The sequence below is a fragment of the Equus asinus genome, chromosome 17 (genome assembly GCF_041296235.1).
Source record: "Equus asinus isolate D_3611 breed Donkey chromosome 17, EquAss-T2T_v2, whole genome shotgun sequence".
NCBI classification, from domain to species: domain Eukaryota; kingdom Metazoa; phylum Chordata; class Mammalia; order Perissodactyla; family Equidae; genus Equus; species Equus asinus.
Genome location: NC_091806.1, coordinates 33,807,170 through 33,824,898, shown reverse-complemented (window position 1 = coordinate 33,824,898; position 17,729 = coordinate 33,807,170). Strand labels below are relative to the sequence as shown.

The following is a 17,729-nucleotide window of genomic DNA, read 5'->3' as shown; positions in this document are numbered from 1 at the left end:
CCCCTAGAATAAAACATAGGGAAAAGTGAACATGGATTGGGTATGATTTTTTGGATATCACATCTAAACCACAAGCCAAAAAAATCAAAAGTAAACAAGAGAGATTATATCAAACTAAAAAGCTTCTGCATGGCAAAAAAAGTGGTAAACAAAATGAAAAAGCATCCTACATAATGAGAGAAATTATTTGTAAATCACCTATCTGACAGGGTCTTAATATCCAAAATATATAAGGAACCCATACAACTCGATAACAAGAAAATAAATAATCCAACTAAAATTTTGGCATGGAATCTAATTAGACATTTTTCCAAAGAAGACATCCAAAATACCAACACATACATGAAAATGTGCTTAACATCACTAATCATCAGGGAATTGCAAATCAAACTCAATAAGATATCAACTCACACCTGTTAGAGTGGCTATCATCAAAAAGACAAGAGATAATAACTGCAGGCGAGAATGTGGAGAAAATAGAACCATGTGTACTGTTGTGAGAATGTAAATTGGTGTGGTTACTATACGAAACCATAGCTTCCTAAAAAAATTTAAAACAGACCTGTCATATAATCCAGCACTTCCATACCTGGGTATATATCCAAAGGAAATGTAATCACCAAAATATATGTGCACTCTCATGTTCATTGCAGTATTATTTATAATAGGCAAGACATTGAAACAATCTAAGTGTCCGTTGACAAATGAATGAAGAAATCATACTATAAATATATAAATAATATGAATAACAAGTATACGTATAAATATGTATAAATAACATAAATTATATGTTTAACAATGGGATATTATTCAGGCTTTAAAAAAAGAAGGAAATCCTGGCATTCGTGATAATCTGGACAGACCTTGAGGACATTATGTTAAGTTAGGTCAGTCAGACAGAAAAAGACAAATACTGCATGATCTCTCTGTATATGGAATCTAAAAAAGCCCAACTCAGAAACAAGGATCAGATTTGTGGTTGTCACAGGCAGGGGCCAGAAAGTGGGGGAAATAGGTGAAGATGGTCAAAATGTAAAATTTTCCAGTTGTAAGATAAATTCTGGTAGTGTAATGTACAGCATGATGACTATAGTTAACGATATTCTATTGTATATTTGAAAGTCAGTAAGAAAGTAGATCTCAAAAGTTTTCGTCACAAAGAAGAATACTGTAATGGTGTGAGATGATGGATGTTAACTAATCTTATTGGAGTAACCATTTGACAATATGTACATATATAAAATCATTACGTTGTACACCTTAAACTTATACAATGTTTTATGTCTATTATATCTCAATAAAGCTGAAGAAAAGAGTTTCAGTTCTGATATTCTCTCACTCTATGAACCTGTCTCAGTGGCTTATACACACTAGGTTCGATTTACTCCTAACAGATTTAGGGCACCAAGAGCCCCTGAAACAGAAGGTTAATGGGAGGGTTATATGAGGAGATCCATGCCAACACTCAGCACAGTCTGGTACACATTAATTGTTTAATAGATGTTGGATATTATTGTCAGTGATTGCTTACAGATAACCACAAATAACAGCTGTACTCATGAATAGGAATGCCATGGGTACTAGAGTTTTATTGATTAATTTGGGGAAACTTCTAAGACATCATCAGCCCTGCAGACAGTCAGGCATCATTACCTCTGGGCAGCTGTAGATTCAGACCTAGTGTCCAGGCAAGTCAAACCACCTGGAGTCATATAGACAGAAACCACATAAAAGATTTTCTATGCAGTTTGCTTGAATTCAGGTACACTTGGATCAATTGACAGCCAGCATCAAGCTATGATGAGACTTGATGTCAAGAAAGAGTCAAAGTAGCTATTTCAATTCCCTAAAACAATGAAGATATATTTCATATATTTGTTGATACGGTCAGCAAGTTAGAGCTCACTAAGAGATTCAGAACAGATAACACCTATTGGCTATGTTCCATACCCAAACTGATCTTCCTTGAGAGGAAAGAGTAAATCAATGATGATGGCCAATAAAATTGTGAAAAAGATTAATAATTAGAAAGATTTGGACTTTCAGATGTTCAAAAGCATTATAAACATTGATAATTGATTATTCTTGTAAAAATAGACATGTGTCAAAAGAACAAATACAATTTAAAAAATAAATTTAAATACTGATAAGAATTAAATAGATGATAAATTTAGTATTTTCAACTGATAGAAAAGAATAAACTCTTCCCTAAAGGGTCTATGAGACCTAGCTTACTATAAATAAAAGGCGTCAGAGGAATCAATCCATACACAGGTGCATAATCTTGGGATGGGAATGCAGTTTCTGAAATGCAACATCAAGTAAGAGACCGTAAGAGACAAAATATGATGTAGCAACTTAAACTTGATTATGGCTGAAAACCCGCTTATATAAAACACTTTTGAAATACGATTGATGAACTGGGAAACCTAGTCACAAAATATATGAATGCCAATGTGGCAATGCCTTTAATATAAAAAGCATAAATCAATAAGGGATAGGCACTCATGTATACTGCTGATGTTTGCAAAACCTGGTTCTACCTTTCTAAAGGAAAACGATTACTTTATATAATCAATCTCTCTCTCTCACAGACACACACACACATACACACAAACACACACACACACATGTGAACCAATTACAATTGACAAATGTAATAAGTGGTATGATTTTGATTTTATTCTCTATTTTTATCTGTATTTTTATTTTCTACAACTCCTATATTTATAATAAAAAGTTATTAAGATATAGAAATCCTTAATAGTTAGCACAGTGAGAGAGAAAGAGGGAGAGAGAAAGGGAGAAGGAAAATAATGGAGAGAGAATGAAAGAGGGAGAATGACAGAGAGAATAGATTGTCAGACTTTCCTTACATTTACTCACTGGCTGTGTGATCCTAAGCAAGTTATTAACCTTTCTGTGTCTCAGTGGAGTCATGTATAAATGGGGCTAATAATATTTACCACTTCATATGGTTGTTTCAGGAACTGAATGACACAAAGGGTTTAAAATAGTAAGGGCTCAATAAATGTTAGAAATTATCATTCCTTTCTGTGAAAGAAAAATAAGGCAGAACTAATACTATAGCATCAAGGAACTCTTCATAAAATTCTTTGCTAAATTAGATGCTCTCTAAGCTAAGATTCAAGAATATCGGTTATATGATTACATTTATCTCTATCTTGTATTATTCCGTTATCTTCCAGTCAGCAGGATTGTAAACACGTGGTGCTATTTTTCATGTTCCACCACCACCAGGTCCTCTTGAATTGATGATACTCTATTATAACAGTATATGGGCTAGTGAAGATGTTTTCCTATTTAGTGATAAGCATCTCATATACTAATATTTATATAACTCAGTAAATATATGCTGAAGATGTTCGTGAACGGTTCTTTCACCCAGCTTTGGAGGAGAAACTGAAAATATATGATTTTCATTTCATTTCAATTATGGTTTTATGAATGTTGAAATCTTTCTGTTTACTCTTAGAGTGCTGTCTATATAATTCATCACGTTTTATCCAAGATGAATTCAATTCAATGAAAATATTTTGAAAATATAAATTCACGCACAACATCCCTGAAACAACAAAATAATTGATCAATTCAATGAAAATGAATCAAGCTTTTGATCAATTGGTTGCACTAAAATTCACTTTTTTGTTACATTCTGTTAACAGAGTCAGCTGTAACTAAATGTATTCCATGTACCTCATCATTCCCAGAAAAAATGTGATGAGTCGTGGATTGTTTAACTTGTTCATGAGAAAAGTTATCCTAAAAATGTATGTTTTTAAAATTTGATAAGCCAGGAGAAAAACAAAATAAAATCTGAATATACTTACTCTCTTTGATTATTTTTTTGCATGTGTTTGCCATCTCCCAAGACAGTTTGTAGAGGAAAAGATAACTGAGGTAAATATTGGTTGGCGATATTGCTGTGGAGATACAGTTAATCAAGACCTTTTACAATCTGATCTTCTAAGGACATGGCCATTTGCAAGTTTGTGCAGGGTAGAAAATCAGGTTAAGAAATCAATCAGGTTGAGGAAGCCAGGAATGTTGCTGAATGAATAACAGCATAGTAAAAGAAGGATAAAAGGAACAGTTAGATCAACACTGCCTGTGCTTGCAGCGAGGCATCTCTGATTTCTGTGTCACCCATGCTCCGGACCACCAGAGTTTTCAAAGATGACAATGCACAACTATTTGGATTATTTCAAAAGATCAATAGATTTTTACATGAGTACTTTATTATATAATTATGAAATGACCAGCTTGGCTTTGCTGCTCAGAAATAATGAATAAAAGGTGTATACTGAAATGGAAATCAAATTAATTATTATTATATGAAAGCAGAATTCTCAAGGGAAAAATTAAATTAAAAGAGTCATGGAATGGCTGAAGTTGGGAAGCACAGGCAAGTCGGTTTTACCTTAGTTAATTCCCCTGAAATTCAACAAATTATTATTTTTGATTCAGAGCACAATTATTAATTTCTACAATCTATTAGGCTTTATAGGTTTTGTCTCATTAGATTCTAGATGATTCTATTATCCCCAATTTACAAAATAAAAACAGAAATTAACAGACTTCAAGATCATATACTTAAGAAATTGAGAACTAGAATTAGACATCTATGCCTCACCACAGAGCAATACCTGAAATTTCAGTTTAGAAAATATTCTTTTCACTGAAGTTCAAAGAATTTGAGTAAGGGGAAAGAGAACCTAAGGAAGACCCCTAAGCAAAGGGTGTAGAAGTGAGAGAGAGGGAAAAGTCAAAGTCTAGAAGAGACTGAGAACCATAACCCTTGTGCTGTGTAGGTCCTAAAGGAAGAGTAACACAGATATAGAGATACACAGAATCCACTGTTCTCTATAAATCTTCCCTTATGAGCTTGGCCTAGATCCCACATGAAGACAGAGTTCTTGCTAAAGATTGAAATTGCTTATTTCTTTTCCAAAGGAATTTTTCAGGTGGGCCCTTGCACTCCAAGATGTGCACTTTTGGCCATGTGATTGGCTTTCCACTCACCCCCAGAGAGATGCCCACAACTAGAGATCCTCTTAAATGAGTTATTAGGTCAGAGGTGAAAGGAGAAAAGACAATCAGGGAGAAAACTCTCCAGGTACTTGCTCTCTGGAGTCATGGTTGTCATGGAGTTTTTTCCATGCTAATTTCACACCCTACTTTGCCATGTCCCTTCTGATTCAATTCCTCACTTCATCACGGTCCTATTATGGTCTCATGATTATAGTTTTTCTTTTAATGAACTTGGAGTCATTTGAGCTGGAAAGGACCTAGAAACCATCTAGTCAAATGCCATCAATTTCCAGGTGAGGACCTGAAGCCAGTGGAGCTAAGAGATTTGCCCAAGATGACACAGCTGGTTGGCAATATAGACTGACAACAATAAAATAGATGTGTGGGCACTTACCAGTTTACAAAGTACTTTCATTTCAGATATGTACATACATACATTTTCTCAAATACCTGACCTGAGTCAGTAATCACAGCAGCCCTTTGAAGCAGACATGGCATGACTTCCTAAACATAAGTGAGGAAATCAAGGAAATAGGGAAGAAATAAAACTAATTCGTGACAGGGGGATGAGTTACCATGGTTACAACCATGGGCATTGGTATCAGCCGGTCTGGGATGAATACCAGCTTTCCACTTGTAGGTTGTATGAACTTGAGCAAATTAACCTCTCCAAACCTCAGTACTATCACCTATAAAATGGGGCTGATAATAGTAGATACATCTCAGAGTAAATTTTCATAGAAAGAATCAAATTAGTTAACACTTATCCAGCACTTACCACAGTATGTAGTACAAACGATGACTTCTATTATCAGAAGGTGTAATTCATGTGTTCTGAATTGGAGTTCTTTCCAACATATTATGCTGCATTACTAATCCTTCATTAAAAATATCTACTTAAGATAATCCCCATAAACTTTTGTGTTTTGTTTTTGAAAAATGGAGCTCACCTATCCTGCAATTACTAGGACTACAGAGATATTTTCAGAAGGTCTCCTTCTTGGTTTGACCTAGTTCAGCTAATCTTACTTTTAGGGAGAAAAGGATGGATGGGGAAATAAATTATTTCTTTGATTTAACATTCGCTAATTGGTTAGCAGTTACATATTCCCTCTGATAAGAACTATACTAATTTAATCTTTTAAACTGAATAGATTCTTAAGATAGTTTAAAGATATAACACCAAAAGTATAGAATTTGGGTTCCAAGGCTAAGCATCGGAAGACGTGCTTCTGGTCTATAGGAACCACTTATAATCCACACATGAAAATTTGCGAGACTCACCATGGATTGTTGCTACCCTGGGAAGAATGTGGCAGACCTCAATATGCCCAAAGTTTCAATCTGTGAAATGGGAATAACTTCTCATCTGCCAACTCACATGGCAATAGAAATAAATCACATCTGTACAATGTAACCATATGAAGTATAAAGTGTTGTGTAAATACTAATGTAATATGTATGACATATAGTACACAAACTTGTCTGAAAAAATATCTCTTTAAATTTTCTTTAAATTCTCTTGATTGGAATCTGAGTCTCTAAGTCAGCTGGCTTTGCTGCTCCCTGATCAAACTTAAGGCCCTGGAATCCCTGGGAGGTTCATATCTCTGGGACTTTGACGCTGTCTCCCAAGACACATCACAACAGCCTTAATTTCTGAAGTCTTGCTTTGACTCTGGGAAGCAACCATGGAGCATGCTTCAGGTGAACTACGTCCATAAATTGATAACTTTGACTTCTTTCTAGCCTCTGAGAATCTCCCCAACTCTTGACCATAAAAGGGCCCTTTCTTCCTACCATTCCTCTTTCCCACCTCTTTTTCACAAGCCACTACACAAGAAGTTCTCCAGGAGTAAGATGGAGGGGATAGAAACATTATTTGGGAATATGCCAGACCAGTCTTTCTCCCTCTCCTCTCCTGTTGTCTCCTCCCCTCCCTTCTCCTTCCCTCTGTTTCCTTTCTCACTATCATTCTCTCTCTCTATCCTTCTTTTTCTTTCTCTCTCTCTGTCCATGAATAAGATGAAAAAGTGTGCATTTGTAAATTATTTTTAATTTTCACATATTTAATTTTATACATTATTTTATATTATATTTATTGAAATATACAAATGCTTAATGGTTGAAAATAAACAAAAGACATATTAAAAATCGTAGAGGAAAAAACAGTCTATGTGGCTTTCTAGGGTCTTGACATTTCTGTACATAAAATATCTATTAGATTCTCTGTTCTCAAAACGTAGGGTTTTATGTACCTGGGTCTAATCATAGAATCAGGTTTATAAAGTAAATTCAATGTTGGTGACACTGTCTCGAACAGATCCCCTGGTGGTGGTAGCTAAGAATAATGACAGGAGGAATCAAAGAGCAATGCTTTCACTTCTTTCTACCTAGAAAGAAGACCTGTGACCTACAAAAAGTCAAATACATATTCTAAACTTTGTCTTCATTATAGGAGAAATAGCACCTGCATAAACATTGCTCTTAGTGAGATAAATGTGTTGTCCTCTTTACCACCCTTTTGAGGGCCTCTTTGATTTCCTTGTTCCTCAAACTATAGATAAGAGGATTTAACATGGGGATAAGGATAACATAGAACACTGACAGCACCTTGTTCTGATTCTTGGAGTGGCTAGAGCTAGGATTCAGGTACATAAAGAGGCCTGTACCATAGAAGATTGTCACAACTGCCAGGTGGGAGGCACAAGTATTGAATGCCTTGGCACTACCTTTGGCAGAGGATAGTTTCAGAATAGAAACTGCAATAAAACCATAAGATAAGAGGATAAAAAGAAAAGACCCGAATCCAGTAAAAAATGCTACCAGAAAAATAATCATGTGGATGATAAAGGGATTGGTGCAAGACAAGGAAATAATCTGGATTATGTCACAGAAGAAGTTTAGAATGATATTGGGCCCACAAAAGTGGAGATGAAAACTAGGGACTGTTTGAACTAAACTACTAAGGAAACCACTCCCATAGGCCTCAGCAACCATCTTCCGACAGAGGCCAGGAGCCATGATGGCTGAGTACTGCAGAGGCCTACCAATAGCAACATATCTGTCATAGGCCATGGCAGCCAAGAGACAGCACTCAGCCTGACCCATCCAGCACCCAACAAAATATTGGGTGGCACAGGCAGTGAAGGAAATAGTTTTTTCTTCTTTTAAGAAGTCTGAAAGCATCCTTGGGCTGATAGAAGAAGAATAGCAGAGGTCTAAAAAGGACAGGAAACTGAGAAAAAAGTACATAGGTGTGTGCAGGTGGGAGTCCACCCTGATTAGGGTGATGAGACTCAGATTCCAGACTAGGGTCATAAGGTAGATCCCTAGGAAGATGGGGAAGAGGACAAGCTGCCACTCTTTTCCATCTGAGAGTCCCAGGAGAACAAACATGGACGCAGAAGTGTAATTTCTATCCCCTTCCATGGACATGCTTGGTGCCATCTGCTGAGAAAATGATTAGAAATGGAAATAAATTCATTCTCAAAAAATAAAATCAAACATTTTTTTCCGTTCACACAGCTAACTAAATATCAATCTTAAATCCTCAACGTTGAGTTAATATAGTCTTAAATGTGAAATTACGAGCCTTAACTGAAAAATTCCCTTGGATATTGTCATTTTCTTAGGGGACAAAAGGGAGTAAATGGACATTATTTTTACATTATCCCCTAAAATCTTAATTTCATGTCTTAACATTCCAGAGTTTACAAATATATGAGAATTGGAACTAGACCAAATTATAAAAACTGTCATCTCTCAATGTGGGGAAAAAAAGATTCTGCTCTGTTGGCTCCACTATTAATCAGTCCTTTCAGAAGACCCTGAACCATGCTGGGTGTCATCTGTCAAATGAGGATGCTGGAGTAGGTGCTCTTTAAAATCTCCTTTGGAACCAGTGTTCAATTAATCTGCCATCAGGGAGGGTGGACGATTTCGTAACTGCCTTTCTACTTTTATAAAGCCTTCAGAGATATAAAAGTAACGTAATTAAATGATGGAAAGAGTCACACACCAAGATATAGATTGGAAATGGGTGTGACTTAACCAACCTCATGACTCTAGGAAGGCTCCTGAGAAGCTAGATAAGACAAGGTTGAAAGAGCCATTATGTTCCTTTCCTTACAGTTGCAGCATTTTCCTTTCCTCAAATCAGGGATATTATAAGTTAAATTATCTAAGACAGTGATTCTTGATGTTCTTTTCATCAGTGATACTTTTGAAAATCTGTTGGAAACTCTAGAGCCTCTACCCAGCAAACTGCAACCACTTGTCACCTTTGCATATGGTTCTATTAGATTCTTAAATCATCCTGGAGTTTATTCATGGTTCCTAGCTTCAAGACTTCTCCTACAAAGTAGAGTGACTTGAACTCAAGTAAAGGTTAAGATGTTTAATTAATGGACATGCGTATTACCAACTGAGGCAGAATTTCTGGAGATTCTTTCTGTTTTCCTCTTTTGAGCTAGTCCAGAGAAAGAAGGGACTAAGTCTTCAGTCCAAACAGTAAATAAGCCAAAGACTATTTCTGCATGAGATACTATATGCCCTCATCAAGATGAAATAGCTGTTATCTCTCCAGATGGTCATTAGAACATCTCCCAACAAAGCTATTTAAATTAATATGACTCAAACTAGAAAGAAAATCATGGGAAGGTATGAAAGGTAGAAAATGTATGTCAGAGATGGCCTGGTAGTTGTAGATGGGTAAAAGTAGATGTCTTGGAAATTTCCCTAGAGAAAGGCTGTGACCTTAATGGAATAACCTATGTCTATCAACTACAAATATTTGTCAGCATTAGACTTCCTGAATGTCTTCCTTTTCTACAATCATTTCCCAGCCTTCTAGTTCCAAAAATGAATGCAAATAGAAAATCCCCATAGATGCATAAGGCTACAGCCTGAGAAGTAAAGTAGAAGCATTCGTTTCTCAAAATCAGACCAGTCATTGCTCCATGTTGCACTGCTTTGAAGAGTATTCTGAAGAAATGAAGTTATTAATTAGAAAAGAAATACAAGACTTGCCATCAATATGGAAGGAGAAATGGTAGCAAACATGCTGCACAGTCATGCACCATGTAACAACATTTTGGTCAATGAAAGATCACAGATACGACATTGATCCCATAATATTAGTGCCATATAACATAGGTGTGCTGTAGGCATAACATGTAGGTTTGTCTAGGTACACTCTATGATGTTTAGACAAAGACATCTAACAAGGCATTTATAAATGTATCCTTGTAATTAAGTGATGCATGAATGTATTAATATTCCCAGACTTAAATGTGGTTCTGTCCATAGTGAAACTGAATGGAGGGAGAATTTTGTGACAACAGAGCAGAAAATTACATTCTTCATCACTGTTACCATCATCATCATAACTAACAATCAGGACAGCAAAAAGATTTATTGTGGAGCTACAACTTATACTGTTCTTCCTCTACTCATGGACATATTCACAGCTTCCTGTAATGCCTAGTTGTTCAATATGGTAACCTTAAGCCTCATGTGCTGTCTACAAAACACAAATAATACTCTGAAAATTGCCCATATATTTTTATTATATGCCTCTGGAACCCCAATTAAATATATGTCATTGAATCTTCTTGCTCTATCCTCCACATCACTAAAACATCTGTTATTTGTATTTCTCTATTGTCTTCTGTATAATTTTTACAGACTTCTTTCCAACAAATTTATTCTAACATGAGTTGTGCTAATTGGCTGTTTAACTTATCCACTTAATTTCAAATTTCCATCATAATATTTTATTTTCTCTCTGGAGTTCCCATTTAGTTCTTTTCCCAAATGGTCACCTTTGACAGCCTCTTATTCTTTCATCATACTCTCCAAGCATCTGGTATTTAAACATATTAAACATATTTACTTCTCATTAATAACTAATGATTTAAATATATAGTTTTGCAAATCTGATTCTATAGTTAGATGTCATAGCTGACTCTTAGTCAAGATGCCTTGTATATTTCTGTGCTTAGTGAATTTTTTTTAACTTAAGTTCATGTTTTTTAAAAATTTGTCTGTGGGAATCTTTGATGCTTGTGTTTAAAATATGATCTTTCAGAAATGATTTATATTATTTCTGGAAGATACCTTGAGGGCAACACCAACACAGAATCCCTTTAAACAAGAATTTTGACTTTGTGTCTTTTGGTGTCAGAACAGTGAAAGATTCAGGCTGCATATCTATGTAAGTCAAAGTATGAGACTAAAAATTATCAGGGGAAGGAGGAACGTTAGCATCTTAGCAGTAAAAGACAGTCTTCCTTTTTGTCCCACTTTTGTAACAGTGAATTGGACGTTCATCCATGAACAAAAACACCTTGTGGGAGTTGTGGTATCCAGGACCAAAAACCAAGGGAGCAGGAGGAATCTTGCCCACCCGTGTATCTGGTAACAGGCAGACAGACATTAGAATGCGCTACAGGGCCAGCAGGAGACAGTGAACCTAACCCAAGCCACCTGGGTTATGATTGGTTAAGCCTGGAAAGTGCTGACTTTGGCTGACACCCATGAAAGAGAGAGACTTTATGGAAGCCTAGCCTTTCTGAGAGGAGACTATAGCACATTATTGGAGGAGAAAAAAAATATGAGTTGGTCACAGCGGAGAAGGTGAGAGGAGCATTCCCAGCACCACCTGTTCAAGGCAACAACGTACAGACTGAAGATTTCAGCAGTGGTGAACTATCCCACAGGGAAAAAGAGCCACAAGTGAGTACCCAGCTACCATTGTAGTGCTGGAAGCATCTGGAGAAACCTAAGTCGCCAACAACAGAATTTTAGAAGCACAGAATTTTGTGACTAAGCGAATAAAGAATTCAAAATAGCTTTTCGAAGAATCTCAATGAAAGAAAATAAAAGGCAAAAGAAGATAATAAGATAAGGAAATGAAGACACAAAATGAGATATATAACAAGGAAATAAAAATTATAAAAAAGAACAAACAGAAATTCTGGAGATGAATAATTCAATGAATGAAATGAAAAATACAATAGAGAGCATCTTCAGTAGAGTAGAGAACATGGAAGACAGGAAAGTGAGCTAGAGGGCAAGACGTTTGAATTAACGCAGTCAAAGCCAAGGAAACAAAACAGAAGGAAAAAGAGCAAAGACAGCCTACGTGATCTATGGGATTTCATCAAAACAAAATTAGAAGAATTGAGGTTCAAAAGGAACAAAGAGGGAGAAGGGGGCAGAAAATTAATTTAGGGAATAATACTACAGACTTCCAAAACCTGGAGAGACTTAGACAGGTAAGCTCACAATCACAGATCACCCTATGTTCTCATTTCAAAAGACGTTCTCCAAGACAAATCAAAATAAAACTGTTAAAGATCAAAGACAAAGAGAGAATCCTAAAAGCAACAAGGGAAGAAAAGATTTTACCTTCAAGGGAATCTCATTAGCTATCAGCAGTTTACTCAGCAGACATCCTATAGGCCAGGACAGAGGCGAACGGTATATTCAGTGTTGAAAGAAAAACTGCCAGCCAAGAATACTCTATCCCACAAAGTTATACTTCAGATACGATGGAGAAATAAAGACTTTCCCATAAAACAAAAGCTGAGATTATTCATCACCACTAATCCTGCCTTAAAAAAGTTTTTCACATTGAAATAAAAAGACACCAACCAGCAACATGAAAACGTACAAAAGCACGTAGCATAGCATAAAGGTAGGTATATAGGCAGGCACAAAAAACTCTAATTCTGTAATAGGATGGTGTGTTAACCACTTAATTCTAGTATAAAGTTTAAAAATGATGAGTATTAAAATGTTTATAGCTAGAATAATTTGTTAAAGAATACTTGATGTAAAAAAAGGTAAATAACGATCCCCTCTCTCCTGCCTCTCCCTCTTGCCAATCTATTCTATAACTACTTTATATTTTGATTTATTCTGCTTTCAATGCAGTCTAATCAGGCGCATCCAGCTCCTTCCCATCTCCAAGTTGCTCTCTAATGAGACTGAGAGAACTTGAAACTGGTGCCAGAAATGTGTGTTTGTGGGAAGATACTTGAAGCAAGAAGATAAAAGGAGATTGGAGAGAGATTGCAACCTCTAAGACATTCTTTTCTAGTGCCTATTATCATCTGTAGCTTTGGACAGTAGAGAAGTGGTTTTCAAAGTTCGTGGTTGGGGTGCATTTGAGGAGATGGCTCTCTCTATCCTTGCAGATGAATCACCACATTTACAACTTGGCTGTCTCTACAAAGGAAGGATTTTCAGAATTCAAAATTCATGGCTGCATAAATTAATCACTCTCTGGGGTGTAAAAACCATATCCTCATTTAAATTTTCTGAAAGCAGAGATAATTAATTTCCATCCCAGTGGTCAGACCCTGAGATTCCCCAGGGTTGATCTAACTCAGAATTTTCCTTTGTGGTCCATGAAGAAAAAACACAGGAAGGTCTGGAAGAGATAGCAAGGATAAACACTTAAATTCTGCCTTCTACACTTCCAAATAACTTGTTATCATAGAGAATCTCATAATTATTGAGTTTCTATTGTCTAACCAATGTTATGCTTGGAATTTTGCATATATTAACATATTAAATCCATTTACAGATGATTTGATGGGCACTGACACTCATAATTAGAAGGACACTGTGCACCACACCCTCGCATCATGAACTCATACTCTCTTCACCTCAGACATTGCGACCTTTCCCTCAGGTGAGGGAGGGCAAAATGCACAGACTTTTCCTGGAAAATTTTGGTTTTGTTTTATTAAAAATGTAGCACTATTTAGGGTGGCAGTGGAGAATATCTTTTCTATGGAGGAATCACATACATATAAAAAATCAATAGAGGGGAAATTGGCAGAACATGGTTAAAAGCATAGACTTCCAGTTATAAGATAAATAAGTCCTGAGGGGAAGGGAGAGGTGACAACATCCAGTCTGCATTCTTTCTGCGTGTATGTACCATGGAGTCTTATTTACAAGTCTCCTGGAACTGTAAGACTTTGTGAAATGACAAGAACTTCTTTAGTATTTCTTCTCCATAAATTTCTCCAATCTTTCTGTCTTCCCATAAACTCAACTCAGATTCTTCCCTTTTCTCTTCTGCTCTTCTGATGACATCCTCTGATGGGCATCCTGACCCATGTTTGAAGTTCTGCTCCTAGGAAGAGAAATTTTAAAAAAGTTCCTGTGGAGGTTGCTTGCTCCAGACCCCTACCCAAATAATTGGGAAGTGATATACATCTTAAGCACAAAGGAGGTGCCTCACTTCCAAACGTCCCCTTATTTGCATGCTGATGCCTGGAATTCTACCATCTGAAACTCATTTGTTAGTTTAAGGCTTGTCCTCTTCTAAAAGTGCCAAATTTTCTCTTTTAAAAGAAGTTATTCTTTAAGTTTCATAGTCATTTGTCCAGTAAGGATCTGAGAGAGAAAGCTAAAAGCTTTCTAAGCTTCCTGAGAAGTTAAAAGAAATACTGAGTGAGGAAAAGTTTCAGACCAGAAGAAGGCACACTCACAGACAAACTTCAAACTCAGGTTGACAGTTCTGGTTACATAATGCTGATAGCAATTTATGCCATTTCACTTTCACACCCAGGACACCTGTCAAATCAAAACTGCAGTACAGACGCTCAAGCTCAAACTTAGTCACAAATTTTAAGACAGTTGAGAATGGCAAGAGATAATTAAATGAGCTAGATGCAAAACATCTGGGTCTTGCACACTAGTAAAATCTTATCTGTTTTTTTGGTTTTAGTATTATCATCTAATTGAAGAAGGATCAACTCCCAAGATGCCTGCCACCATTTCCCTACATATACATAAAGAAATTAATATTTACTGAGTGTCTACTATTCATGGAGCATTGTACCAGACACTTCACAGTTTCTGTTTGATGTGATCAGGTCAGTAACCTGCAAGGTGGATATTTCTCAGATGATCAAGGTTCTAATCCCAGATCCAAACGTTGACGGCTTTGACAATTTATAGATGTCACTTATGCTCTCGTATCCTTATTCTCTAAAATCTACCAAGGAAGTAATTCTAGTTTAAAATTGATTAACATCTAATTTTCACATCTATTTTGCAAAATAGGTGTGTGAATTAAATTATATACACATATGTAATCTGTGCAATTTATGTTAGGTTTCCATCTCTCCATGTGGTTCTGTGTGCAGAGTGAATTTTCTGTTTTATGGTGAGAGGAGGGGCTTTCCCCTCTGTCTCAAGGAAAGAATCACCTCTTCCAAGTTCAAGGTGTTTCTACATCTTTCACTATAAGAGTCCAGGGATTGAAATTATGTTAAAAACCCCTAACAATCATAAATAATTCTAATTTGTTTCTAAAGTAACATTCAGGGTAGGATATCCCTACTCCTCCTCTTCTGATGTCAACTTGTCTAATAGAAAATAAAAGTTATGGTGCTGAGACATCTTACCCTTAAACTTTGAATGTTCTTCCTCAAGGCTACTCCCTAAACTGAATTTTTAAGGACAAAATAAAATAATGGTTAAAAAGAGCTGCTTGATGGAGTTTTCAATCTCAAGAAGACCAAACTCCCAACATCACCTCTAACACCATCTTCCTTTGAGCTTGCATTATCTCTCAGAGTGGACTCACTTCTTCTGTATTTAGCATATGTCAACATGGAGTCTCATGATATATAATCCATCCAGGCCCAAGAGCCACTGTTCTTAAAATGCCCCTTTAGATAAGCACTCACTTTGTGCCTATCTTATATCATAAACTTTATATACACCCTCTGAACCAGGAGTCTCAGCAGCCTCATGAGATAGGCAATATCATTCCTATCAAGAAAAGAAACTGAGCCTCAAAAATAACCTGTTGGCATAATTGTAGCCCAAAGTCACACAACTTGTTAATTACAGTTAGAATTAGAAACAAGTACTGTCTTATCTCTAAAGCCCACTCAATATTAAACCACTACACTCTCTTACCATCCCTTTCTGCCAGCACAAGGGTCAAAACTAAACTTGGCTTCCACCCAAATATTTCTTCCCTCTCTCCTTCACTTAGGATCAGGCTCACATCATGGTCTGACATCAACCCCAATCTTTCCTGGCTCCCTTCACATTTCCTCTCACAGGAATTTCCTTTACTAAAACCCTCTATGTTCAATTCTGCTTGGTTTCTGCTTCTTGGAAGACCTGGACTAACACAAGGCATTGTTCATAAAAGCTCCAAATACTAAACTATCTAAATGTCCATAAAGATGTGGTTGAATAATGGAGCTATATTATCCAATGGAATATCATATAGTGATAAGTGTAAACAAATTATAGCTACATGCAACAACATGGATTGACCTCACAAGCATACTGTTAAGCAGAAGATGCCAGGCACAAAATAATACCTAAAATGTTACCTAATGCATATAAAGTTCAAAAACAGACAAAATTAATTTTATAGTTTATGGGTGCATAAGTGGCTAAAATAATAAAAGACAAGCAAGTGGTTACCATAAAAGTCAGGATTGGCAGTAGATCTAGTGGTAAGGAAATGGACGGGGTGTAACATTCTAAGGCTTCTGAAGTGTTAGCAATGTTTCATTTCCCAATCTGGGTGATGGTTATAGAACAAACATGCAGTTTGTTCTACAGCTGTGCTTTACTTTGCTGAAAGTGAGCTGTCATTTACAATAGGAAGTTTTCTTCAGCCACCTGCTGATGCAAACAGTCTGAATACATCAATTAAATGACAGAGAGTGCAAGGTAGATTTTTTTTTTGAGGAAGATTAGCCCTGAGCTAACATCTGCCACTAATCCTCCTCTTTTTGCTGAGGAAGACTGGCCCTAAGCTAACATCCGTGCCCATCTTCCTCTACTTTCTATGTGGGACGCTTATCACAGCATGGTTTGCCAAGCGGTGCCATCTCTGCACTCAGGATCCAACCCATGAACCCCATACCGCCAAAGCAGAACATGCAAACTTAACCATTGTGCCACAGGGCCAGCCCCACTTCTGCTACTGTATATCTGTGGGACGCCAGCCACAGCATGGCTTGACAAGCGGTGCATAGGTCCGCACCCGGGATCTGAACTGGCGAACCCCGAGCCGGCAAAGTGGAACATGCAAACTTAATTGTTGCACCATTGGGCTAGCCCCCAAAGTGGATTTTTTTAAAAAAGACCCAACTATATGTTTTCTACAAGAAACTCACTTTAAATATAGAGACACAGATTAAAAATAATTCAGTCGAGAAAGATATACCAGAAGAAAACTGGAGAAGATACAGTGATGTGTCAATTAATGGGAGATAGTTCTGAGAAAAGAGTCTTTAGGTGATTTCGTCGTTGTGAAAACATCATAGAGTGTACTTACACAACCCTAGGTGGTATAGCCTACTACACATGTAGGTTGTATGGTATTAATCTTGTGGGACCACCACATCCATCGTTGATCAAAATGTCATTCAGTGCATGACTGTATAGTAATTTGAGATAAAGCAGACTTTAGAACAAGGAAAATTATCAGTGATAAGGAGAGGGTTTTTTTCTTTTTGACTAAGCTTAACCCTGAGCTAACATCTGCTGCCAATCCTCCTCTTTTTGCTGAGGAAGACTGGCCCTGAGCTAACATCCATGCCCATCTTAGGAGAGGGTTTTTATAATGAAAATGATAAGGGGGTTAATTCTCCTAGTACACTACAAGCCTTGATGTG

At 36.7% G+C, this 17,729-nt stretch overlaps 1 protein-coding gene across 1 annotated transcript; it reads right to left on the bottom strand.

Moving 5' to 3' along the window:
- Nucleotides 1-7,539: 7,539 nt before the first annotated feature.
- On the bottom strand, nucleotides 7,540-8,490 carry LOC123277920 (olfactory receptor 5A1-like). Its single transcript, XM_070487395.1, has one exon. The coding sequence runs from the start codon at nucleotides 8,488-8,490 to the stop codon at nucleotides 7,540-7,542; it is 951 nt and encodes a 316-aa protein (XP_070343496.1).
- Between the last annotated feature and the right edge of the window lie 9,239 nt (nucleotides 8,491-17,729).